Source organism: Amphiura filiformis, chromosome 14 (genome assembly GCF_039555335.1).
Source record: "Amphiura filiformis chromosome 14, Afil_fr2py, whole genome shotgun sequence".
NCBI lineage: Eukaryota > Metazoa > Echinodermata > Ophiuroidea > Amphilepidida > Amphiuridae > Amphiura > Amphiura filiformis.
The window spans coordinates 64,885,355-64,911,682 of record NC_092641.1 but is presented as its reverse complement, the minus strand read 5'-3'; the positions used below and the strand labels follow the sequence as shown (position 1 = coordinate 64,911,682).

At 38.2% G+C, this 26,328-nt stretch overlaps 1 protein-coding gene across 1 annotated transcript; it reads left to right on the top strand.

Annotated features, from left to right (window-relative positions):
* The first annotated feature begins 2,621 nt into the window (after window positions 1-2,621).
* On the top strand, window positions 2,622-25,280 carry LOC140169580 (uncharacterized). The gene is made up of 12 exons (XM_072192844.1): window positions 2,622-2,841; window positions 8,654-8,769; window positions 10,571-10,722; window positions 11,883-12,069; window positions 12,454-12,563; window positions 14,389-14,666; window positions 17,242-17,426; window positions 20,212-20,344; window positions 21,052-21,295; window positions 21,617-21,723; window positions 23,345-23,718; window positions 25,032-25,280. The coding sequence occupies exons 1-12, from the start codon at window positions 2,661-2,663 to the stop codon at window positions 25,278-25,280; spliced, it is 2,316 nt and encodes a 771-aa protein (XP_072048945.1). The 5' UTR covers window positions 2,622-2,660.
* The last annotated feature ends 1,048 nt before the right edge of the window (window positions 25,281-26,328 follow it).

Below are 26,328 nucleotides of genomic sequence, written 5' to 3'. Positions count from 1 at the left end.
ATTGATCTTCGCTGTATATTGGCAGGTTGTTATTTTTTGTAACATTTGGCCCCTTGCAAAATTAATCAAGCACACATCCTTGCTCACAAATATCGATTTTTATTTTTTATGAAAAAAATGTAAAAAAAAATGCTCATTTTAGGGTCTAAATAACACTGATTTTCAAGAATAAGGGTAGTTTTCAACAACCGTGTAGTCATGAAAATATATGAATGAACCCGTTCAAACATACCATAACACTTTGTGATTCTTGTTTCATCAAAATAATAACAAAAAAGTACAAGTAACATTAGGGGCTGTGCAATAATTATGAGCCCCCCCCGGGGGGGGGGGTAAAATTTCCTCTCGGCCCGCCAAAAATCGCTAGCCCCCCTCGACCTGCCAAAAATCGCTTACCCGCAAAAAATCTTTGCCCCCCACCCCCTTTACACATGCCAAATTTTTGGGTTCCCAATTTTCAAACCTAAATGGTCTAGATATATTGCGAGCGCGGCGAGCAGAAATTTGCATATCAAAGCGTTTCCGTACTGTTTTCCTAGCATTTTATCTAAAAGGCGCCCCATGAATGTGTGCTAAAATTGCTTGCTCCCCCCCTCTCGGCTGGCCAAAATTGCTTGCCCCCCCCCTCTCCTTTTGGCTCGCCACAAATGTCTTGCCCCCCCATTTTACCCTCCCCAGGGCTCATAATTATTGCACAGCCCCTTAGGCCTATTAAAAAAACGCAGGGGGGTAAATTTTATATTAAATTACCTTAAGGGGTGGGGTATGAACGTTTGGACAGCATTTATTATGGGACACAAAACCCTTAAGGATTTGGAATGAGCGTTTTGAGCGTTTTGAGCGTTTCGACAGTATTTTTTGTGGGACATCACATGAGAGCACATCAGACATATCGAATTGCATTATGAATTGCATTATGAATACGAAGAATGTCTTTCTGATATCAAATAATTTTCATATTTTGAAATTCCCAATATAGGCCTAATACAAATTTTATGACAAATTATGAATTTTTTTATATTTTTCACATTTTTGATATATTCCTCGAAGTAAATTTTATAAATCTAATGATATATTCTTAAGTGTATGTAGCTGGGAGAAAAAGCCAACGATCAATTGAAAATTTTGACCTTTTCATATTGATGATATGGATTTTTTCTCCCAACAGACCTAATTTTTTTTGGTGTTTTGGGAAAAAATCATAGGCCTATCTTCAATACGATTTTCAATTGATCGTCGGCCTTTCATCCCACCTACATACACTTTAAGTATAAATCATCAGATTTATAAAGTTTACTTAATTCGAGTAGGCCTACTGTTAAATATCAAAAATATCAATTTTTAATCATTTGCCATAAAATGTGTATTACATTGCGAATTTTTATATTACTAACAATTCAACTAACAATTCACCTTGATTCACTCTACTTCACAGTTTTTCACACCAATTAAATTCCACCCCATTGTCAAAATTATTATAGAAATATGTGCCACATGACTGATTGAGAGCATCGGCGTACATCCCACCCGGGGGGGGCACTTCAATTTGAAATGGATATAGGTGTAGGGCTGGCGCTTTCGCACTAAGGGGCATTCGGTGAGAGCAACATGTAAAAAATATGGGGTCATTGGGTGAGAGCATGATTTTTGGCATTCGGTGAGAGCAAAATGTAAATATGGGGTCATTGGGTGAGAACATGACCTTTTTTTTAAATGGAATCTTTGGGTGAGAACCAAAACAGTGCCACAAAAACCTCGAAAATTGAATTTCTAGTTCTAAATGGCTTCAAATTTCTTTATTTGTTCAAAATAAGTAACAAAATCAGTGATAAATGAAAGTTGCTGATCAAATTGAACTTGTAAGGGTCTTTGGGTGACAGATCAAATGGAAAAATATGGGGTCTTCGGGTGACAGAGCGCGGACCGAGCATTTGTTCGTAAAAAAAATTTGGGTTCTTTGGGCGACAGCGTTGCTGAAAAAGCGGGTCTTAACAGCCCTACATACGCGTCACCTCCAAAGTTGGAGTGCCCCCGGGACATCCCAGGGGATAAATCCCCAATATTTGCTAGGGGGTGGTCCGTACCCAAAGTCGATGCCTGTATGTGGGTTTCTGACAAAATTAACCTAAAAACCACGAATTTTTGCGCGTGAAGCGCGCATTTATTCCACATTTGTACCGTTTGTACCAGTTTAGCTTTAATATGCCAAAATATTTCGCGCCAAGAGGTTCATTATACTTCAAGAAAATAATGTTTTTTTGTGGCACTCGAAATTTAGTTGCTACAAAACGTAAAAATGATTAAAAATATGGACAAACTCGCCAAACAAATTGTTGAAAATTATAGGACTTTATGATTGCCCCGGTCTCCCCTACACTATCATAGGGGCCTACTTGAGTGGCCCCTGGGGGGACCCCCTTGCCCAGCCCCATGGTGGCCCACATTTCTTCAGCCCCCTCCAATGTTGAAAATCTTTCTAAGCCAATGCACGTGCAAAGCCCCGGGGCAAAGCCAAGGGGGGGACAAAGATTTTTGCAGTCACCATAGTCCACAATGCGCGGAGCATGATGGGATGGATTTAACTTTTCAAATTTGGCGCAATTTTTGGAACTGACACGAAGTGGATTCTGGGATCGCGTCGACAAATTATTTTATCCAAGATGGCGACCGAACAATTTGTTCGAGCTCCTGAACATGATGAAGAAGTTCTTGTCGCAACAGCACTTCTTCATGCTCTTCAAGGAGAGTATGTGGAGAGAGTGGATGAAACAGGGACTACTACTGCTAATATAATGACTGTTATGAACACGGATGGTGTTCAAGTTTGGCAACAACCGACGGGTAAGTCTCACGTACTTCCTCACCAGAAAACAGCCGTCCAGCAATTAATTAGTGATTCTAGCCTGTAACAGTTTATTCCTATAAACCCCTATTCGATTGCAAAAATTATGGTAAATTGTACAAATATAAGGCCAATCTATGAACAATCTAAATCTTTAATATATTACTCTGATCATTTCAGCTCGAAAAATAACTAAATGTTGAACGAATCATGTTTAAAATGGTGTAAAATAAGGTCTGAATCGAGGGATCGTCGTGAAATCAAACGCCATGTCGAGTTTCCAAATTTCTGTAGTGTTTCTAGAAAAGGCAATTATTTTTCTTCTTTATTTACATGTTTTTTCAAGAATTTGAGAATTAATCGATAAACTGCAGGAAGTACGGTATTCGTGAGATTGGATTGCGAAAGTTTATACTGTTATTTTATGTACAAAATGCAAGATTTGTCGGTGTTATTTGTAAAGGTGGTATGTGTGGAGTTATTATTTTGTCGTCATTGTGTGGTTGAATATATCGTTGTCGTTGATGTTGTTTATTGTGCACTTGGCGTCTTTCGGCGCTGCGCTGCACTGCATTGGCCGTGGTTTCCCCGGTACATAGGGCCAATGATTGGCTATGACTGAGTATGTAGCATGTGCAGTAGGCTACACGAGTAGGGCGGGTCTCTTCATTATTTTATATCCAAAGCTTTGACATTGATTGATAATCTTAATATTAAGATTGACGATCTTCATCATTCACATGTTCAGCAGGCCAGCCCAGGCTGTTCATATGTTTTATTTTAGGCAAAATAAAAAAGTAAACATGTTTCACGTTCCCTCCGCTTCCTTTTTTGAGGTTTCTTCAATTACTTTTTTATTTTTTGAAATTTAGTTATAACTTTTCAAAAAGAGATGCTTTATATATAGCCTTGCTAATATACAAGAAACACTTTTATAAGGTTTTGTGGGATTGTGATAGATTAGTTAGAGGGGGCCTACCTCTCAGAACAACAAATAAAAAGAGGCCTCCTCCTTTTTCCAGGCATTATTATTGTGTACGCTATACGCTAAAACAGCTCTAATTATGGTTATTTACATGTACGACATGGTCTCAGATTTGAAGCAGGTTTCACTGCCAAAGTGTGTAAAAATTCACCCCAGAGTGAAAATAGCTATGTTTAATGTCTAAGGTGGCTTTTCTAGGGTAAAATTGTTTGTAGAACATGATTTTTTTGTCAAAACGCGTGCATCGTACATCGTTTTGCTACAAAATGTTGATTTGTGGCGATTTTGCCCGAAAAACGCACTTTTGGGTGACAAAATTTTCACATGCCAACTTTGTATACTCATAGAGTCTACAATATACATAGATATGGCCCTTTAAAATGTTAACATATCAGCTGAGGCTACTATTTGATGGATTCAGGTATTTGTTTTGTGATTGACTTAATCATTTGGACGCCAGAATCATTCAAATATGACATGCCTCGTGACAATTGACATGCCAAAATAAGCCGCTTTCGGCAAAAAAATTGATTTGAAAAATCATAACTCGTGATAGGAAGGTGCTACAGTGATGGTTGACCTACCAGTCTATGCAGTATTGAATGGGCTTTCATTTGATACCTAACTTTGTTCATTTTAACTAAGGAAAGACTTGCAAAATGTAAAAATGTTTCCCCTACCCCTTAAAATTTTGATGTGTGTAAAAATTCCGCCATTTATAAAAATCGGGATTACAAGAAAACTACAAGAGCTATAGGCTTGAAAAACTAATCAGTTATGCACAGTATAAGTTCCTACTTGGGTATAACATTAATATCTTTCCATTCCTTCTCAATTTTCTTTTCTAATTTTTTATCAATTTGTGACATCTGTAAATTACGTAAAATTTGGCATTTCGAAAAATCGCAACAAAAAAAATATGAGGGCGACATGTTTAAAAAACTAATCAGTTATTCCCATGATACAGTACTACAGGGATATAGTACCAAACTTGTGCTAAAATGCATATTTTTTGAGTTCTAATTTTTTTATCAAATTGACTCGCCACCCCATTTTTGAGCAAAATCGGGAACAATAGTAACTGTAATATTGCACAATCATGTGACCTATATTCAATGTGTGTGCACCAATCAGATGTCAGACTTGCACTACAACATGATGTGAGCCTTGCAGAGCCTTTATAAGTGTGCCAATAGAGTTCAAATATGTTGTGATGATGTTGTCACTTATGGATCTCATATTTTTATTTCCGTCAAAAGCAGATGCCTCTACTGTAATGCTCATATCAGAAAAACAATGACAGATTTTGCATTTCTGACTTCAGGAAAACTAATCAGTTATTCCCATGATACAGTACTACAGGGATATAGTATCAAACTTGTGCTAAAATGCATATTTTTTGAGTTATAATTTTTTATCAAATTGATTTCGCCACCCCATTTTTGAGCAAAATCGGGAACAATTAGTACCTGTAATATTGCAATCATGTGACCTATATTCAATGTGTGTGCACCAATCAGATGTCAGACTTGCACTACAACATGATGTGAGCCTTGCAGAGCCTTTATAAGTGTGCCAATAGAGTTCAAATATGTTGTGATGATGTTGTCACTCATGGATCTCATATTTTTATTTCCGTCAAAAGCATATGCCTCTACTGTAATGCTCATATCAGGAAAACAATGACAGATTGTGCATTTCTGACTTCAGAAATGAATTCTGCACAAAATTTCAGTCTAGAAAACATATTTAAAACAATATTTTTTGAAACTTTATATTTTGCCATTTTTGGCAGTCAAACCTGCTTCAAATCTGAAACCGTGTCCTACACAGATTTTGCGATTAAAAATAAAAATAAAAGCCCCTCCTCCTTTTTTTTTCAAAAATCGGACGTGAAACATGCTTTTATTTTACTTGGCCTTATAAAAAAAAAGTTATAGTAAGTGTAAAAAATGTTCTTTTCTCTTAATCATGTTTTAAAAATGTAGCCGTATAATAAGCTAGCATGGTAAAGGGGCTGGAATTTTCTTCGGAAGGGGGGCCCAAATATCTGGGGGTCATAAATTTATGGAAAGAAAAATAGGGTGGGAAGTGCGGGAACATGAGTCACATGACCAATAACGAAAATGTCATATACCGATACATGATGTGTCTGTTTGCCCGTTTTTTTTAGTTTGCGTTGCGAACTAGGGGGCTCATAAAATTGTTGATGACCAAAAATGTACCTAGGAGTCACAAGATGACCACAGATACACAGATACTTGTGTAAATTCAATACAATTTTAGCCTGTTTAAGGGGTAAGGTGTATCGGTGAGGGGGGGTCATAAATTTTTTGTTGACAAAGTAGGGGGGGAAACAAGTTTATTGAGGCTGACTTTTTGTTAATTTGGGACCCCCCTTCTGAAGAAAATGCCAGCCCCCTAATGGTACAATGTAGACAAATTTCTCTCAGATTTCCAATGTTTTATGTATTTCTAAGTTTTAATATTATAAACCAAACAATTTCCTTCCATTCCAGATTACCAAATATCCTGGGAATGCCCGAACTAGTCCTGAATATTCCTCATTTTTTCCAAGCCTGCCATTTGGGGGGGGGGGATTTCCATTCCATATGGCATGACAAAAATTAATGCTCCCCCTGTTTTCCTAAGCCTTTTTAGAGAGTTTTATTTAATAGGTGCCCTATGAACGTGACTGTGCCAACAATCACTTCTCCCCCCCCCCACCTCTCGGCTTGCCAAAAACTTTTGCCCTTTGGACTTTTGCCCTTTGGCCTTTCGGCTCGCCAAAAATGTCTTTGGCTGGCCCCCCAACTTTATCCTCCCACCAGGGCTCATAATTATTGCACAGACCCTTATCGATTCCAACGAATGTGTCCTGTTAAAAAAATGTGTAGGCCTACAATAGTACATGTAGGCCTAAAATAATTAATATTACTGATAGGTTACGATGTTGATGTTTTAGATAGCTGGGAGGGGGGTTATCTACTTTTGACACATTAAAAAAATGGGTTGAAAAATGAGTTGGCGCCGGCCAAAAAACAACATACGTAGCTGGTACATTTTTTTTTGTAACTAAGGTTAGGGATCACATTTTATATTTTGGTATTTTTCATAAATTTGCACGTCATGTTAAAAGAAAATAAGTTAGCATTTTAGAGTAAAATCAGTCTATGAGGGCGCTTTGTTATTTTAAATGACCATTTTCAAGGACTTTATGGAATCTTTTGGAATTTGCAGGAGAGCATATAAATAGCTCTTCTGGAGCCCCGGGTTTGGGGCCTTCAAGGAGAGAGCTGTTAAGAACATTTACAATAGAATGTAAGGAGAAAACAATGGTCAACTAAGGAGAGCTATTTAGTAAAAATCACTCTCCTATATCAGATTTAAGGAGAGCTGTAGAGAGCGATTGCTCTCGCTCTCCTCAAAAGGCAGTCCCTGCATTTTTGTGCAGATTAAAAAATTGATCACTTTGCTACACAATTTTTGGAAATGTGTAGCAATTTTATGCCATAGACTTACAATGAAGTGTGCAACTGCAAAATGTAACAAAAATCAAGTAGTGCAAGCTGATAATGCTATGCATAAAAATGTCTTACAGCAGGTACGTCCAACGCTGCCTTTATCACATTCAAGGGTGAAAATGTTGTCTACTGTAGTGTAGTAGCCCATTGAGATTAAAGCAATATTATAACATTTTCATTCCAAATAGATAAGTATTTCTTTGCCATAAAATGTTAGCTTTTATTATCAGATATGTCCCCTTTTAATTTTGAGCCAAACAACCGAGGTAAAGCAAAGAAAATTGGAATTTACTACCAGCGCCGATGTCGCCAATGTGTATTCACTCCGTCGGTTGTGTTACGGTACTATCCTTTGATGTGTATATCCGTCCCGCACGCAATGCACGTACTGTGTTGTCAATATCGTGTACGCGTTCGACTAATATTTCCATCGCAATAATAAAACGCCGGAACCCGGCGTTATATTCAAAATCTCGGATTATGACAAAACTACAGCACCTATAGTCTTGATTTTTCGGGGTATGTTAGTTTAATAAAGTACAATATAATCATGTAAAAAACAGAATTTTGAAAAACTATTGAGGGCTTTAAAAACACCAGGCTACACTTTTTGTCCTGAACTGTAACCTGTCAGTCACCAATCCACCATACAGTCCCAAGAAATAGGAGATGGTGAACCAAAATGGGGTATCTATCCAGCAGGGCTGTCAACTCTCACGCATTGGCCGTGTGTCTCACGCATTGGGTCCCTTTCTCACGGCCTCACGCCAAGGTGGTATAATCTCACGCCTAGGTAGTAAATCTCACACAAAAAGCTGGAAAATTAGTAAAATCGCACGCATCGTCATGAATAATTTGTTGCTCCTACCCCCCCTCCACATACACACACACACTTTTCACATTTTTGAGCGCCGTGGCTCAAATAATCATGGTACAAAATGAACATTGGAGTCGGCAAATCCCGGTACGCCTCTGTCTCACGCCAAGCAATTCCAAAAAAGTTGACAGCCCTGCTATCCAGTGTGTCAGGATTTGAGATATTATTTATTGTTGAAAGTAGCTGTGCCATTTTAGATTAGACCATTTTGGTTTAAAATCTGACTGTTAAAAAAAAGCGAGCCCTGTTTAGACTTAAGTGAGTCCTGGTCCTGAAAGTTAATTCAGGTGAACCAGGACTTACTTTCCCCCAAAACTGAGTCCTGGTAGAAAAGATGTTATTTTTGCCCTTGATCACATTATTTTGTGTGGCTGACCTGGGCATTATGCTAATCATTTGAACATTTCTATTCGACTCCATTGCAGAGGATGGTGGAACACACACTGTGCAGGTACAAGTTCAAGTCCAGGAAGGTGTCCCTGACACTATTGTACATCATGAGTTTATTCAACAAGAAATACAGGGAGGAGAAATTGTGCAGGTAGGTTATCAATTAACTCTCAACAATTACAAAAATAAAAATTTCAGAATTGTAAATTTTAATTTCATGACCATTTTTGGAATCAGCTTTAAAAATGCATAAAATGAATACAAAGAAGCCTAGTAATTGGTTCAGAGGTTTTTCTATTGATATTTTGATAAAATATCTTGGAAGACATGCTCTTTTAATCGTCCACACAAAGAGTGTGAATTTTAAATGGGGTTAAGGGGGTACTACACCCCTGTGGTAAATTTGTGACCATTTTTTCATTTTTCTCAAAAATTAATAACACACTGGTAACAAAAGTTATGTAAAGGGTTCACAAAAAATAACTCCCCCCTAAAATTACAAAACTTTTTTCGCATAACTTGACATATATTTCGTGGATTTGAACAATTTAAAACCTGTGAATAAAGGAATTGTTTTTCTACCCTCCCAACGTTCTTTTGTCTGAAAATATTTTTGTTTTGGCTAAAAATAATCACGTTTTCTAAAAATGATGCTTTCAGAAAAAGTTGCACTTTTCAACATCCTCATTTATGTCAAAATTAGCTTCAACACATCATTATTTTGCACTACGTGATGGTTTCATGGGTGACTAAGAGTTAAGAGACAAAAAGGTGAAGGAAAAAAACAATTAAATCAATCGTAACATTGATACCGAGAAAGTTTTGTACATTACATGTATGGGATGTTGAAAAGCGCAACTTTTTTAAAGCATCATTTTGGAAAAAATGTGATTAATTTTGACCAAAACAAAAAAGATTTTGAGAAGGGATAACTTTGGTAGGGTAGCAAAAAGATGCCTCTATCCACAGATTTTTAAATGTTTCAAATCAACAAAATGAATGTTAAGTTATGCAAAGAAATGTTTTGTAACTCCTAAATTGATTTTACCATTTTTGAAACACCGGCTCAATAAAATCTTCTAGAAAAACCCAGTACATGTTAATTAGTCATTGTTTTATACTGCAAGATGATTGCATGGGTGACTGAGTAATCGTATACATAAAAATTAAAGAAAACAAAAACACCATTAAATAAATCAAAACATTGATATCGAGAATGTTTTTGTACATTAAATGTATAGGATGTGGAAAAGTGCAACTTTTTCTGAAAGCATCATTTTTGGAAAATGAGATTTTTTTTGTCCAAAACAAAATGATTTTTTAATGAAAAAAGTTTGGGAGGGTAGGAAAATGATTCCTTTATTCACAGGTTTTTAGATTTTTCAAAACAACGAATTCTATGTCAAGTTATGCAAAGAAATGTCTTGTAATTTTAGGGGGGGAGTTATTTTTTGTGAACCCTTTATATTATTGGGGCAAGGAATCCAATTACTATGTACACTGAAAGTTCAGTGAATCAAGACAAGCGGTTCAGTAAATATGATAGGAAATGAGGTACATCCTAGCGGTACCTCATTTTCTATCACAAGTATCGAACCACTTGTCTTGGGTCACTGAAATTCCAGTGTAGTAATTGGATTCCTTGCCCCAATAATATACATAACTTTTGTTACCAGGGTGTTATTAGTTTTTGAGGAAAATGCAAAAATAGTCACAAATTTATTGAGGGGTGTAGTATCCCCTTAACTGATGTGTGACTCCATTCGAAATGCCTATCTGCAATAGCTACCCTATAGAAACTCTTGAAGATTGTACACGACACTTGGCAACTGAATGGATGACTCCACTTGAAATCTACACCCCTTGTGTGGGAGATTAAGGTTATGTCCTCCATGTAGGGTGTATGGATTTCAACTGGAATAGCCCTTATGTACATGTTATTCCTTGTTCAGGTGCCTGTACAAGTACAGTTGCAGCAGATCGTTGATTCATCCGGCATGCATATGGAAGCAACGACCATTGACGGTGAGATTCCTGCTCCGACTACAGTTGTGGCGTTACCAGATAAAGGCCGTAAAACAAGACCCAAAAGTAAAAATCATAGGTAGGTTTATTATGAACTGGAAGTGAAGGCTGGCTCTGTTTAGGGTACTGCATAATGCCCGGGTAGTACTAGTGTTGGTGAAAAGATAAGAGTAAACATAGGCATAGAAGCCACAACCATTGACGGTGAGATTCCTGCTCCAACTACAGTTGTAAGGTTTCCAGATAAAGGCCATAAAGTGTGACCCAAAAGTAATCATAGGTAGGTTTATTATGTACTGGAAGTGAAGGCTGGCTCTGTCTAGGGTACATAGTGCTAGGTGCCAATTATTGGGCTGTGAATGTGGTCTAGGAAGCTGTTCCTTGTCATTGCATTTTGCTGGGGTGTCAGTTGGACAACTGCTTGGTTACTGACATGTGTTCAGAGTAAGAGTAGAGTATTGAAGCAATCTTGTGTGTAATTGTAGTTAATTTTGATGGACAGGATTTTCACTGTTGGTAACCCACGCTTTAGAAAGGGTGGGTTTGAAGGGTCCACAAAATGCTTAAAAGGGTGGGTTTGAAAAATTTCTGGTAAAAATGTGTGTCCAAATATAAAGCAAATGGTCACTGATAAAAAGGGTGGGTTTAGATATCAACAATTGCAATCTCAAAGCTTAATGTAATTTCCAATTGAATGACACTAAATGAAACCCAAAAAAATATTGAAATCCCATTCTGTTTGGTCATCTAAAACTTATGTAATTCTCTTTGGATGCAAATCTGCCCCTCCTGGACCACCATAACCACTTATCTATGATCAGTAACCATGCTTAGAAAGGGTGGGTTTCGGAGTTTTGGTATAAAGGGTATCAAATAAAAAGGGTGGGTTTGAAATAAAAAGGGTGGGGTTATATCACCACTGCCAACTATGATTTTAAGATATAACCTTTTTGAAATTTTTTTTGGCTTAGTGTAGTATTTGTCCCTGATTGGTAAATTACATATACATGTACCGTACCAATAGTAGCTAAATGCACAGTTGAAAGAAAGAGTGCACAATACTTAGGTAGAGTGAAACACATTCTATTAGTTTAGTTTCAACACATTTAGTCCATGATGTGGGCTAAATGATATACAATTATACATAAGCCGCAACTTTTATTCCAGAAGTTATTGTAATCCATCGGAGACTCGGAGTAAGTCGAGTAACCAATGGCATTTTCTTTTGCATACATGTAGGTGTTTGTTTTGTGGCAAGGAATTTGCTGACAGCAGTAACTTGAAATCTCACCAAAGGACACACACTGGAGAAAAACCCTACATGTGCCGCTTTTGTGGCCGAGGATTTTCACAAAGCAGTAATTGCAAAGCTCATGAGCTGATTCACTCCGCAGCAAAGCCGTTTAAATGCCGCTTTTGTCCTAAGGTATGTATTGATGGTCCTAGAATTCAACCTTGTGGAATGTTGAATGCTTTTGTAGGCGAGGATTTTCACAAAGCAGTAATTGCAAAGCTCATGAGCTGATTCACTCCGCAGCAAAGCCATTTAAAGCATGCTGCTTTTGTCCTGTATATAAATTGATGGTCCTAAAAATGTCAGATATGAACTGCTCAGTGCTGATGATTTCAGCAGGTTGTCTTAGTTTAGGGGCAGAAGATGTAGCTAATAATGAAAATGTAAAGATGCCCTCATTGTTCCTGGTGATTACAAACATACTATGTGCCTGCACTTTGCCATGCCCAATTGCCCATGGTTTATTTCTTCATTTATGACAGGCTCTCTGTAACACTATATTTTTTTTGGTGACAGGCTTTCTCAAAGAGTGGCTACATGAAACTTCATGAGAAAACCCACACAGGGGATATACCTTGGAAATGTCAGATCTGTGGTAAAGGCTTCCTGTCAGGACAAGATCTCAGGTATGAAAGGTCAAAGGTTAACCCCATGAGAACTACTTGCCGATTGGTCAAAAAGAAGTTTTCTTTATCAATTGGACCAATCAGCAACATTGTTAGAATAATTTCACCACACAAAAAAAAATAGGGTGAATTATTTGCAAAGCTCCATTCTGATTGGTGATTAAAATGAAGATATCATGTAATTGACCAATCAGAGGCAATGTTAGATTGGCAGGTAGTGCTCAGGGGGTTAAATCTCATATTGGGCTATTCCAGTTGAAATCCACACACCTGTTATGAAGACATGACCTTAATCTCCCACACCGGGGGTGTGATTTTAAATAGTGTCACCTATTCAGGTAACCTACTTGTTTAGGATTCTTTTTGAGACATATGGTCATGCATGATGCCACTTGTCACTAACCAGGCCCCACCCCACTAAAAAGCTTAAAAGAAATTTTGTTTGTCCTAATCAGCTAAATGTGGGCTATTCCAGTTGAAATCCATACACCCTCTATGGAAGACATGACCTTAATCTTCCATACAGTGGGTGTGATTTCAAATGGCGTTATCTGAATGGGTGACTCCATTTGAAATCTACACTGTCTGTGTGGAAGATTAAGGTCATATCTTCCATAGGGGGTGTATGGATTTCAACAAGAAAGTCAAATAAGCTGTGTACAAAGGGTAGATATGATGACTGATTTATGCATGTCAGCCAGAATCATGGGTCAAATACTAGAAATTGAAAAGTTTCTTTTTCTAAAACCATTGGTTTCTATTGGACAGGAAACTACCGGAAGTCAAGGGAGCCAATGTTGAATAGTCACCCAATTTTTTTCTTAACCATTGGTTTCTATGGGACAGTAAATTGAATATATATGAATACAAAACCCACCCAAGTCCATACGTTGGCTAAATTGAGTTAAGCATGGGAAATTGTTGCTATACAAAGGCCTGTCATATGTATGAAAGAACAACTCAAATTCATCCTCTGTGTCTATTGAGCATGTGAAAAATAGCATGTATGAAAGAACCACCCAATTCCATGATTTGCGTCTTGTAACGCATTGATTGAAATCCAGTATGTATAAAAGTCCACTTGTAACACATTCATTGCTAGAGAGTGACTTTTGAAAAAAATGGGTTTAATAAAGGAAAGTGTGTGGTTTATATTACATGGCAGAATGCTTATCAACATTATACATACCTGTGTGCTTTATTTTTATTATCTTACTAGTGGAAATCTCATTCTAACATTGTTGTCTTTGTATATGATTCAAAAAACCACCCAAGTCCAAAATTTAAAATGAACCCCACAAAGTCCCTGAAATGCTAATCGTCATACTCATACCTAATACAGGTTAATCCACTCATTTGCACGTAAAACTTACCATATTGACCAGGTAAATCTAACTGAAGGAATTAAAATAATACACAGGTTTTTCACTCAAAATCACTTCCCATGGACTTGGGTGGGTTTTGTATTCATGTATTCAATTGTGAAGTTGCGGCAGAAACTCTTCAAAAGTTGCCCAGTTGGGCTACCAAATCATGAGTTTGGCAGCCCTGAAAACATACTTCTGTCAAATCATAAACTCTATGGTGCTTTTCTTACAGTACCTCTGATTGGTTAATGATGTGATATATATATAGTCTAAACCAATCAAAATAGAGCTTTTAGACCTCTTAGCAATTTCTGCATGTTCCATAATTTCAACCCCATGGGCACTACTGCCTTTCTTACAGTGCCCCTGTAAAATTACATGATATAATCATTTGAGTAACCAATCAAAATAAAGCAGTTAGATCTCTACAATTTCTGCATGCAAAATTTTGATTTCAGAAAACATGAAAAAGGACATACGGCAGAGAGACCATACTGGTGTCAAATCTGTGGACGCAACTTCACATCGGACGAAGAACTTCGCAAGCATAACGAGCGCGCTCATCTGGTTGACAAATCTTATAAGTGTAAAACCTGCGGCAAAGCATTCGCTAGACCAAACTATTTGAAGTGGCATGAAAAACAGCATCTGGGGAACAAGAGATTTACATGTGGAGAGTGCAATGGAAGCTTTCCAAAGAAGATCCAGCTGATTGATCATATGAAAGTCCATGCAGGTGAGTGAGTTACTCATTCCTCCCAAACACTGCCCTTGGCATTATTTGCATTAAAAATTAAAAATGTCAGATTTGGGGACTTATTCCTCCCAAACACTGCCCTGTTATATTAACCCAGGACAAAATCTGGACACGAGGACCAAATTATTAATGCAGGGTGACTTATCATACATTCATAACCTCATTAATAAACGCGATGCGTGCGATCCAATCATATTTTATTATTTGCAAAACGCGAACGCAAATCGAGGTCATTAATATCTCACAATTGACCGCAAAATGCGTAATTGTTCCAATGTCGCACACAATTGACTTCGCGTCAGCCGTGTTGTAAAGCGTCCAACAAACTGCGAAAGGCTGGCTGCCGATTTGGATTGCGCGCTACCATATTTGCACAGATTCTGATACGCACTTTTGTTATTGGTCGTTCTGTTTTAGCCTGATCGATTTTTGGAAAGGGAAGATGTAAAAATCATCTATTTTTATAAACTTTTGAGCAAAATTTGGTGTTATTTTGTAAGGTGAAGAGATTAAAGTGAGCGAAGATGAATGAGGTTAATAACTTTGCATCGGTAATATAAAGCATTGTGAAAAATCTAAACATTTTGCTTTGGACCTCGGAATATCCCTCGGGGCTACGCCCTCGGGATATTCCTCGGTTCCAAAGGCAAAATGTTTAGATTTTTCACAATGCCTCCAAATAACCGATGCGCAGTTATTAACCTCTAATTAGCAAAAATACACAAGAATATATACAAACAAGCAGAACACACCAGGAATACCAAGCAGGACTGAAAGAACCCAACAAAATGGCAGGGCGGCAGGTGCGATCACAAACTGATACTGTGGGACTGATCTTCGGAGCCTCAGGCCGGCTCCTGCCTAGCATTCCAGATCGTGTAACTAGACAGGAGGGGCATTTTGCTGAGTTCCTTCATGAATTTCTTGGACGGTTTGGATCTGCATACAAAAGAGAATATCTCGACAATGCAATTTGCATAAAAATTTTGGTTTGGGGCAAGTCCATCCAGATAAGTTACTCATTCGTCCAGCCACTGCCCTGTGTATTTGCATAACAGTGCAAGGCTTATGGCAAGTCCATGCATGTAAATTATCCATTCCTCCAACCATTGCCCTGGGCATTACAAGTGTAAGACCTGTATCAAGTCTTTTGCAAGACCTAATGGAGCTGATCCTGGCAGCCAATGTGAATTGTGATGTCTTGGGTGTGCTTTCTCACGGTACCTCTGATTGGTTAATGACATGATATATATGTGTAAGTAACCAATCAAATAGAGCGTTCTAGGCTGATTGTTGTTAAGTGAGCTATTCCAGTTGACATACATACACCACAATAGAAGACATGGAGCCAATGGGGGCGTAGATTTTAAATGGGATTACCTGAATGGGTGGCACCATTTAGAGGTTAATAACTCCGCATCGGTTATTTGGAGGGCATTGTGAAAAATCTAAAAATTTTGCTTTTGGAACCGAGGAATATCCCGAGGAGGGATATTCGAGGTCCAAAGCAAAATGTTTAGATTTTTCACAATGCCCGACATATTACCGATGCAAAGTTATTAACCTCATTCATAACCGCTCACTTTGATCTTTTATCTTTACAAAATAACACATAATTTTCCTCAAAAGTTTGTAAAAATAAACAATTTTTACATCTTCCCTTTCCCAAAATCGATCAGGCTAAAACAAGACGACCAATAACAAAAGTGCGTATCAGAATCTGTGCAAATATGGTAGCGCGCTTAATCCAAATACGGCAACCAGCGCGCGCGCAGTTTGTTGGACGCACAATACGGCGGCATTGGAACAATTACGCATTTTGCGGTCAATTGTGACATATTAATGACCTCGATTTGCGTTCGCATTTTTGCAAATAATAAAATATGATTGGATCGCACGCGTCGCGTTTATTAATGAGGTTATGAATTGAAAATCTACACTCCGTGTTGGAGAATTAGGTCATGTCTTCCATAGGGAATATGGATTTCAACTGTGTGTGTTGGAGAATTAGGTCATGTCTTCCATAGGTGGAATATGGATTTCAACTGTGTGTGTTGGAGAATTAGGTCATGTCTTCCATAGGTGGAATATGGATTTCAACTGGAATAGCCCAATATATATTTTTTCCTTATGAAATTGAAAACATTGTGATTTATCATTTTAAATCTTTTAAAACTTTCTAGTATTCACCAAGGTTCAATTCAGGGACCTTTAATCTTATTACATTTTCATACACTCATGTATCAAAGCAGCCAATCGGAAAAGCGGTTAGAAAAAATATGTGGAGAGCATTGATTTTATATAATCCACGGCACGTGCATAGGCTTGATTCATTTTTCGGGCAGGTTGATGCATTTATATTTGGTGCTATTTTCTAATATTTATAGTGTTATAAAAACAACAAAAATCCCCCTTTTTTCTCTACGTGTATGGAATAGGTGAATAAACACATATTACTTCTTGCTCGAGAAATTAGACATTATTTTGTCTAATTTCTCTTCCAATAAGTAATACGCATGCATTACACTATAAGTGATAAATATTTTTGTTGCAGGTGCCAAGCCCTACCAATGTAAGCAGTGTGGTTTTGCATTCGTAGCACCAGAAGAACTCCAAGAACATGTCAAAATTCACGAAGCTGGGGCGAAATCTGTCAGCCCACCGAAAGTACCACCATCTCCGCCACGCATCGATCCACCAGACTTACCTTCATTAGTACAGTCACCGCAACAAGTGCAGGTAAGATATGTGTGTAAGAGTCTATAGTATACCCCAAGGTTCAATTCAGAGTCTTCTAATCTAATTACATTGTGATAAATTTGTCTGCCCCAAAGGTACCACGGTCTCTGCCTCGCATTGATCCACCAGACTTACCTTCATTAACTAGCACAGTCACCACAGCAAGTGCAGGTATGATATGTGTGTAAGAGGTGGAGTATAAAACAATGTGGTATATGGTTACGGTATACCCCAAGGTTCAATTCAGGGCCCTCAAATCTAATATCATTGTGAGAAATAAATTTGTCAACCCCCGAAAGTACCACCATCTCTGCTGCACAGTGCACATCGATCCACCTGATTGACCTTCGTTAGTACAGCCACCACAAGGGAAGGTAAGATGTCAGGATAAAGAGTGCAATCATTGCCTTTCCTTAAGCTGTGAGAACTATACTTGCGGATTGGCCAAAATTACACAGCCGTGACGTTACAGGTTCTTTCTTCTTTCTTTCTTTCTTTCTTCTTTCTTCTTTCTTTCTGCCGACCACTTCATTTGCTCTAGCACTTACATGCTTGTACCAATTTTGACCTAACTTGGTCACAACCATCATTGACCATGCCCCTACATGTCGTATGAAACTCGTGGGGTCAAAGGTCAAGCAGGGGTCATAGGGGTCAAAAACGTGATTTCAACTCAAAATGCTTCTTCTCTCACAGATTACGAGGAGAGTGACACCACTTGCACACATGCATTGTTATTATCCAGTGTCTATGGGGTCCTCACAGATTTGGGGTCAAAGGTCATTAGGTGGTCACTTCCGGTATAAAACGAAAAACCTTCAAACAGTTTTATTTGCTAAGAAAAACATAGGACAGTAACGGTATGTTTACAAATAGATTGTAGTTACTCTGTGCATATGTGGTATTTTTCTATTTAGGGTCAAAGGTCATTAAGGGCTACTTCGGTATAAAACGAAATTCCTTTAAAATGCTTCTTCTCCCACAAATTACGTATGACAGTGACGCCACTTGCACACATGCATTGTTATTACCCAGTGTCTATGGGGTCCTCACAAATTTGGAATCAAAGGTCATAAAGGGGTCACTTCCGGTATAAAACGAAAAACCTTCAAAATTTTTTATTTGCTAAGAAAAACATAGGACAGTAACGGTATGTTTACAAATAGATTGTAGTTACTCTGTGCATATATGTGGTATTTTTTTATTTAGGGTCAAATGTCATTAAGGGCTACTTCGTATAAAACGAAATTCCTTTAAAATGCTTCTTCTCCCACAAATTACGTATGACAGTGACGCCACTTGCACACATGCATTGTTATTACCCAGTGTCTATGGGGTCCTCACAAATTTGGAATCAAAGGTCATTAAGGGGTCACTTCCGGTATAAAACGAAAAACCTTCAAAAATTTTTTGCAGAGTGATGGTATATTCACACGTGAATTGTGTTTACCTATTGTACATGTGGTATTTTTTTTCATTTGGGGTCAAAGGTCATTAAGGGGTCACTTCCGGTCTGAGACGAAAAACCTTCAAAATGCCTCTTTCTGCCACAAATAACATAGCAAAGTGGTGCCACTTGCACCCATACATTGACATTAGCTAATGTCTATGGGATTTTTATATATTTTGAGGTCAAAGGTCATTAAGGCGTCAAAATACGGCTGTGTTCGTGGTCTTAGACCACAGCTAAGTCTAGTTAATATTGTGTCCAATCTTGAACCAATCAAGGAGGGTATTAATAAGAACATATATTATGCAAATGCAAGTTTATAAACCATAAAAGTTTAAAAACTAGTCATAATTGGCAATTGAAATGAGTATTTCAAATGATCAACCAATCAATTATCAGAGACATGTGTACATGTATTGGGCTATGCCAGTTAAAATCCATACATTCCCTATGGAAGACATGGAAGGATGAATTCCCTAATTCCAAGTGGGATTACCTGCATGGATGACTCCATTTGTGACACGATCAAGGGAAATGAGTCGGATGTCGCTAATATTGATTTTGAGATATCGGCAAAGAAAGTGTTCAAATTCTTTTTGTTTTATATTGTTTTCAGCGATTGATAAATTGACATAACTTCGCAACGAAAAGTCGTATCAACATGGGGTTTCAGTTTCTGAAAGCTCTAAATGTCCTCTTTAGAAACATGTAAAACTTATTTTGGACCAGGGTCGACATGTGACTCATTCCCCTTGATCATGTCACATTTGAAATCTACACTTCCTGTGTGGAAGATTAAGGTCATATCTTCTATGGGGGTTTATGGATTTCAACTGAAATAGTCCATTGTCATTTCTTAGCATAGCACAGAGCTATTGTCATTTAGTCACCAGAAACTGCTTAGAGTTGTCATCATGATGTGGTAGTATATTTCTATGGTTAAAATATTTTATCTGGTTTTTTTTTCTGGTTGCTGTGACAGACTGACAGTCATTAAATAATATAGTTTCATAGACCCAGATGGTTAAAACCATATATTCCCCAAGGCTCAATTCATGGACCTCTCATCTCATGTTAATGCAGTCATATCTATACCCATGGGCTGATGTTAGCTCTCTAGACTGATACTAATGTTAACCATCTAGGTCTGCACTGCAAATATAATTATGGTATTCCTGAAGGCTCAATTCAGGGACCTCTTGTTAATTGTTATTCAGGTGGTTGTGACAAAGTCACCAGAGATACCTAATGGAGATACTACCATTATTTATGGTATTCCGCAAGGCTCAATTCAGGGACCTCTAATCTCATTACATTTTGTTAATTGTTATTCAGGTGGTTGTTCAGGAGTCACCAGAGATACCTGATGGAGATACTACCATTATTGAATTAGGACCTGAACCAGAAGACACAGATGAAACTCAAGGATACACTGTGGTGGATGCCAGTACTCTGATGCAACAAGTTGGTAAGTGTTGATAACTAAGCTGGATGGTATTCCCCAAGGCTCCATTCAGGGACCTCTTAATCTTATTACATTAGGACCTGAGCCAGAAGACACAGATGGAACTCAAGTATATATTGATTACTGTGGATTCAACACTTTAGTTAGTGTTGATCACCTTTATGTTTGCAAAAGAACATTTACATCAATGAGGCTCAATGCAGGGCCCTTAATATAATTTGCATTAATTTTCTTAAAATTACAACAGTGGAGACACTATTATAAGCAGGACCAGAAAAAATGCTTATTTCCGGGAACCAGGGCTAGAAATTTGAAGATTTCCCTCCAAGATTGCTGTTTTTTTCTTCCAAATGACAAAATTTCCTGGCCACCAGGTGGCTGAGTTACCGAGTTTTTCCTACCTGCACTATAAGCAAAGGAGGAGGTTAAACAAGTTGAGCCACATTTGGCATTCCACAAGTCTCAATTCAGGACCCTCCAATATTATTTTTGTTAATGCATCATTGCTGCAGAAAGATGGAAGAGTTAAAACATACATTACGCATACCACACACTTGACATTTAACATGAACATGGCTCAATTCATAATTGTTTTCTACATTTCTTTGCCATAGATCAAGGCGTTTTAAGAAATTAAGCCATAATTGGCATTCCACAAGGCTCAATTCAAGGCCCAATAATAATGTTGTTTATATTTGCTTTGTTTACAGTTACAGAGAAGGCACCTTCATCAAAAGAGGAGATAAAACAAGTCCCACCAGGCTCTATAGAGCTGCCGCCACCTATGAACCCAAGAAGGATCCGGCCTAAGAACTCCCAGTACCAATGCCTGTACTGCAGCAAATGCTTTGCTGATAGCAGCAATTTGAAGCAACATTTGAGAACACACACAGGAGAGAAACCTTATACGTGTCAATTCTGTGGAAAGGGATTTACACAGAGCAGTAATTGCAGGTAAGTTTGATCTCATAATTGGTGTTTCACAAGGTTCAATTCAAGGGCTAATAATAATAAGATTTGAGAATATTTTACCAAAGATAGAAAGTCTATAGATGCCAATTGTGTGGAAAGGGATATACATAACTTAGTATATACGTAGTAATGTGTGATCTCACAATTGGTATTCCACAAGGTTCAATTCAAGGGCCAATAAAATTTGAGAATACATACTGGAGAGAGAAACAATTTAAAAAACAGGACAATTTTCAGATCAGTGCCGCCATTGGCATTAAAAACCATTCTTAATATTGATAATGATTTTGTTGTCTCTTTCAGAGCTCATGAACGTCTTCATAGCGGAGAGACCCCATATAATTGCTCTTATTGTCCTAAATCATTTGGACGTAAAGCCAATCTGAAACTACATGAGAAAACGCATACTGGTGAGTACTGCTGCTGGTATCAGAATATCTGAAAGCCTACAGAGGTGTAGCATCATAATTCAGCACCCAAAAAGTATCTGAACACCTATAACAAAAGCCATATCTTAAAGATACTAAAACTAAATTACCAAATAAAGTAGTCGATAGAGAACATATTTTCTTCTGTGTGATTACAAAATAAAGTAGTCTAGATAGAGCATTTTGTTCTACATGTTTTGATACCTCATTTGGTATGATACAAGTTTGTTTTCTTGTAGCAATTTGAATAAAAAAGAGAGCTTTTCAAAATAAACGGTAACAAAAATATGCATTGCCTCTTCCCTCGAAGCATGCAGATATTGATCGCAGCGGAGTGAGCGTTCATCCTTTAGGCATTATTGAACCTGTAACAATAAGTAGCAGAAATCGCTTTGAAGGAGGAAATATCTAAATTTGTCACTTTTGAAACTCGATCATTTGTCATTCAAACAAGTATAGCTTAGTGGAATAAAATTGCATCATGCCGATTAAGGTATCAAAGTACGCAGAACAAAATTCTCCATTATTTATCAACTACTTTATTTTGTAATTTAGATTTAGTGTCTTCCAGATATGGCTTTTGTTTTAAGTATTCGGATACTTTTTGGGCGCAGCATATATAGATCCGATCTATATATACCCCATTATTAATGCTTTTGTTGGCATTCTCACCATATCTCTGATTGGCCAATCTAATAAAACTAAAGTTGTTTTCTTTAAACTTCCGTGGTCCGAGCTGTGCGCCAAGCGCCTACGAGCGTACACACAGAAAAAAAGCAATCACGCTGATTGGCTGATCAACGACTTGACAACAAGTCGGTTGACCCATTGGTTGTCTGTTCGGCGCGTAGTAGGCGACCTTGTCACTTTTACGCGATCGCAATTCACCAGCGCGTACCCCGACCACGGAAGTTTAAAAAAACCAACTTTATTGCTTTGAGACCCAGCTGTGTCTCTATCACCTGATATAATACGGGAGATAGCATTTCTTTTTAACGAGGGAGCCCGTCTCGTTGTGCCATGCAAAAGTGATGCTATCTCCTGTGTTATATCAGGTGATAGAGACATGGCTGGGTCTCAAACCATACTTCTATTCTCATTGTTAAACAGATCAACCATAAAATTATTTTGGCTGATGTGATTTACATCCACTTTTTATGACCCTTTTTATCATCACTAAATAAATCAGGTTTGTTGATAAACATAAAAGATTTCATTGGAACAAAACCAAAATTGTTGGGATACGCCCAACCGGAAGTAAGGATCTACAAGTTGTACAACCATCATTTTGATGATGCCTCACCGACCATGATAGGCTAAACCGTCAATAGTGAGTTCAATTTTGGTTTTGTTCCAATGAAATCTTTTATTGTAACCTTTTTTATCATGTTTTATATAAGTTGCCAGAAATTAGCTAATCCGTCATTAATGCTCTGTGTGCTAGCCATAGGCTTTAACATAAAAAGTCCATTGGTTCTTAAGATAGCTCTTGATATATATTGAGAAAATATCTCAAAACTTGAATTTTGATGTTGAAGTCTGTAAATCTGATCTCTGCAAGTCCTTAATGTCATTGATGAATGATTATTGTATTTCTTTGCAGGCATTGCAGACTACAGTTGTCAAATCTGCGGCAAAACCTTTGTGTATCACTGTATGCTGAAGACGCATATCCGACTCCACACCGGTGAGGGTTTACTGACGTGTACCATATGTAGCAAGAAATTCCTGTCACAATCGCAGCTGAAAATGCACATGATAGTACACACAGCAGATCGGCCATATAAATGTAGCAAGTGTAACAAAGGCTTCAAACACGCCAGTTATATGAAGCTGCACATGGCAACGCAGACCGACGAAGGGAAGGGGAAGTTTAAATGCCCGACATGCCATAAAGCGTATTCAAGCTGGAGAAGTACCTGCAGATGCTGCGCCCAATACATACGGGTGATAAACCGTATAAATGCCATCAATGTGGCAAGTTATTTGCGTTGCGCGCGACCCATCTGCAGCACATACGCACACACGATCCAAAAAAGATGTGGAAGTGCTCATTTTGCGACAAGCAGTTTCACACCAAGACGCAGGTTAAAGTTCATGAAAGGATGCATACTGGTGAGAAACCATATAGTTGCTTGCATTGCGATAAGAAATTCACTCAACGGAGGAATTTAAACGGGCATGTCTCTATGCATCATGGTGATGTTACGGGTGAAAGCGAAGGACAAGTTCAAGCACCACGTAGAGGTAGGCCCGCCAAACCAGGACCTAACAAAACCATAAAGTGTCCAGAGTGTGATCGATGTTTGCGTATAAAGGCGCCCTGCAAGTTCATATGCGACTCATACCGGTGAGAAACCGTATGTTTGTGGTACTTGTGGGAAAGGGTATGCTCAAAGCGGAATTTGAAGCAACACGAGGTGACCCATTCTGGAGACCGACCATTTAAGTGTGCGTATTGCAGCAAGACGTACAAGTACCGTGGCGACCTGGTCTCACATCGACGCGAAAAGCATTATACGAAAACAGGACGGCACTACAAATCAAATAAGACCTACACTTGCGAGTTATGCGAAGGCGATGATAAGATGACCTTTCCGGCGTTGCATCTCTATCGAATGCATCAAAGAGGAAAACACGGAGTCAAGCCGTATAAATGCGACAAATGCGATCGAGAATTTGGACGAAAACTTGAATTAACCATGCACATGGAGAAGCATATCGAGTTATACAAATGTTCGCATTGTGAGAGGGCGTTTTTGTCGGTAGTTGATTGTTATGATCACGAACGAATTCATCGTATCAAGACAGTTGCTGCTAAGTGAGATCTGTGCAGAAAGACGTATGCATAAGCAAGTTAACTAAAAAGAGACGAAGCAAACAAACACAGACTGCATACATACAAGTGTAAGCATTGCGATTTCACTTTCAAATTTAACGAAGAAAAGCGTGAACACGAACATAAAGAGCACGGAGTAGGTCCGCCGTTTAAATGTCCGGTATGCGATTTATATTATCGCACTGATCATTTGCTTCAGCTGCACGTAACAGAGAGTCATTCATCAGCGGGAATGAGACCGTGGAAGTGTGGACAGTGCGATAAATCGCATACAAATGGAAAGGCGACTTGACCAAGCATGAGAAAGAACATCGCGGGGACCTTCCATTTCAGTGCGACTTCTGCGATAAAGCTTTTACGTGTAACTCTGATCTTCAGAAGCATTTGCGACGCCACACCAAAGAGAAACCGTTTCAATGCCAATCATGTGATCGCTTCGTTTTGCGCAAAGTTCCACGTTGTTCCTTCATGTCCGCAAAGCTCACGGAATCGACCCATTTACGTGTCAAATATGCAACGAGACATTCAAAATGATGGCGGATTTGAAATTTCATCTGGAGACGCACAAGACGCACAAATGTCAACATTGTCCGCAGAGCTTCATCTCACAGGAAATCCTCGAGAAGCACGCCCTCAAACATATGCCATATCGTTGCTCTTACTGCTCACAACGATTCAACGCAGAAGAGGAGCAAACTGAACACGAGCAAAGTTGCCCTAAAAATAAGAAATATAAGTGCTTAAAATGTCGCGTGGATTTGATACGGAGGAGGAGTTAACAAAACATCTAGAAAAACATGCCAGAAAAGACAGCCCGTGTCCACATTGTGAAGAAGTATTTACTTATAAAGGCGAATTGAAAAAGCACATCAAAGCTGAACATCCCGGGGAGGTAGCAATCATAGCGCCCCCTCCTGTGAGAAATCTTAGCGGTGGGAGAAACAAAGACTATCAATGCCCGCATTGTTCGATGACGTTTTCAAGACAGAGTAGTTTGAAACATCATGAAAAGATTATACATACAGAACAAGTGTACAAAGATTTGTTTGAGTGAAAAGATTATACATACAGAACAAGTGTACAAAGATTTGTTTGAGTGAAAAGATTATACATACAGAACAAGTGTACAAAGATTTGTTTGAGTGAAGCAGCTATGGGTGATGGAAGAAGTAAAAAGCTAATACTTACGAATGATATAAATAATTTGATTTAAGGGCAGAGGCCTGAGTAGTGTATAAAAAGAACATGGACCTTTTCCTGACTTCATTATTTCTTAATTTACATGTTGAATATATAACAAAACTATGGCAGGTTTGGGTTATGTATTATATATCATCGCATGCATTATCAAAGTATTTCGCATTAGTGCATTCTGGACTCAAAATTTTCCTGCCAATTTGTGTTTGCCCTCTTGAGCCATGTGACTTTTTAGTGTAGGGAAGAGGGAAATATTAATTTCTAAATGAAGAAAAAATTGGAGAGTAATAATGTCGTTTTATTTTACCAGATTCAAGTGAACGAATACATCATAGTGTTAATCGCAAATGTGGGCATGTACAAATGTGTCTCCCTTATTCTGCCCTTGGGGAAGCTGTTGGTGTATAGAAGAAGTATTGAGGGAGCTGTGGGTGCATACAAAGATTTGTGGTAAAACAAATTTTTTAAACAGTTCTCTCAACAAAATTGTGACTTACTTTATATTTCGTCACCACATCCGTGGGATTTCATCAGATTGTGACTGCAGCGGT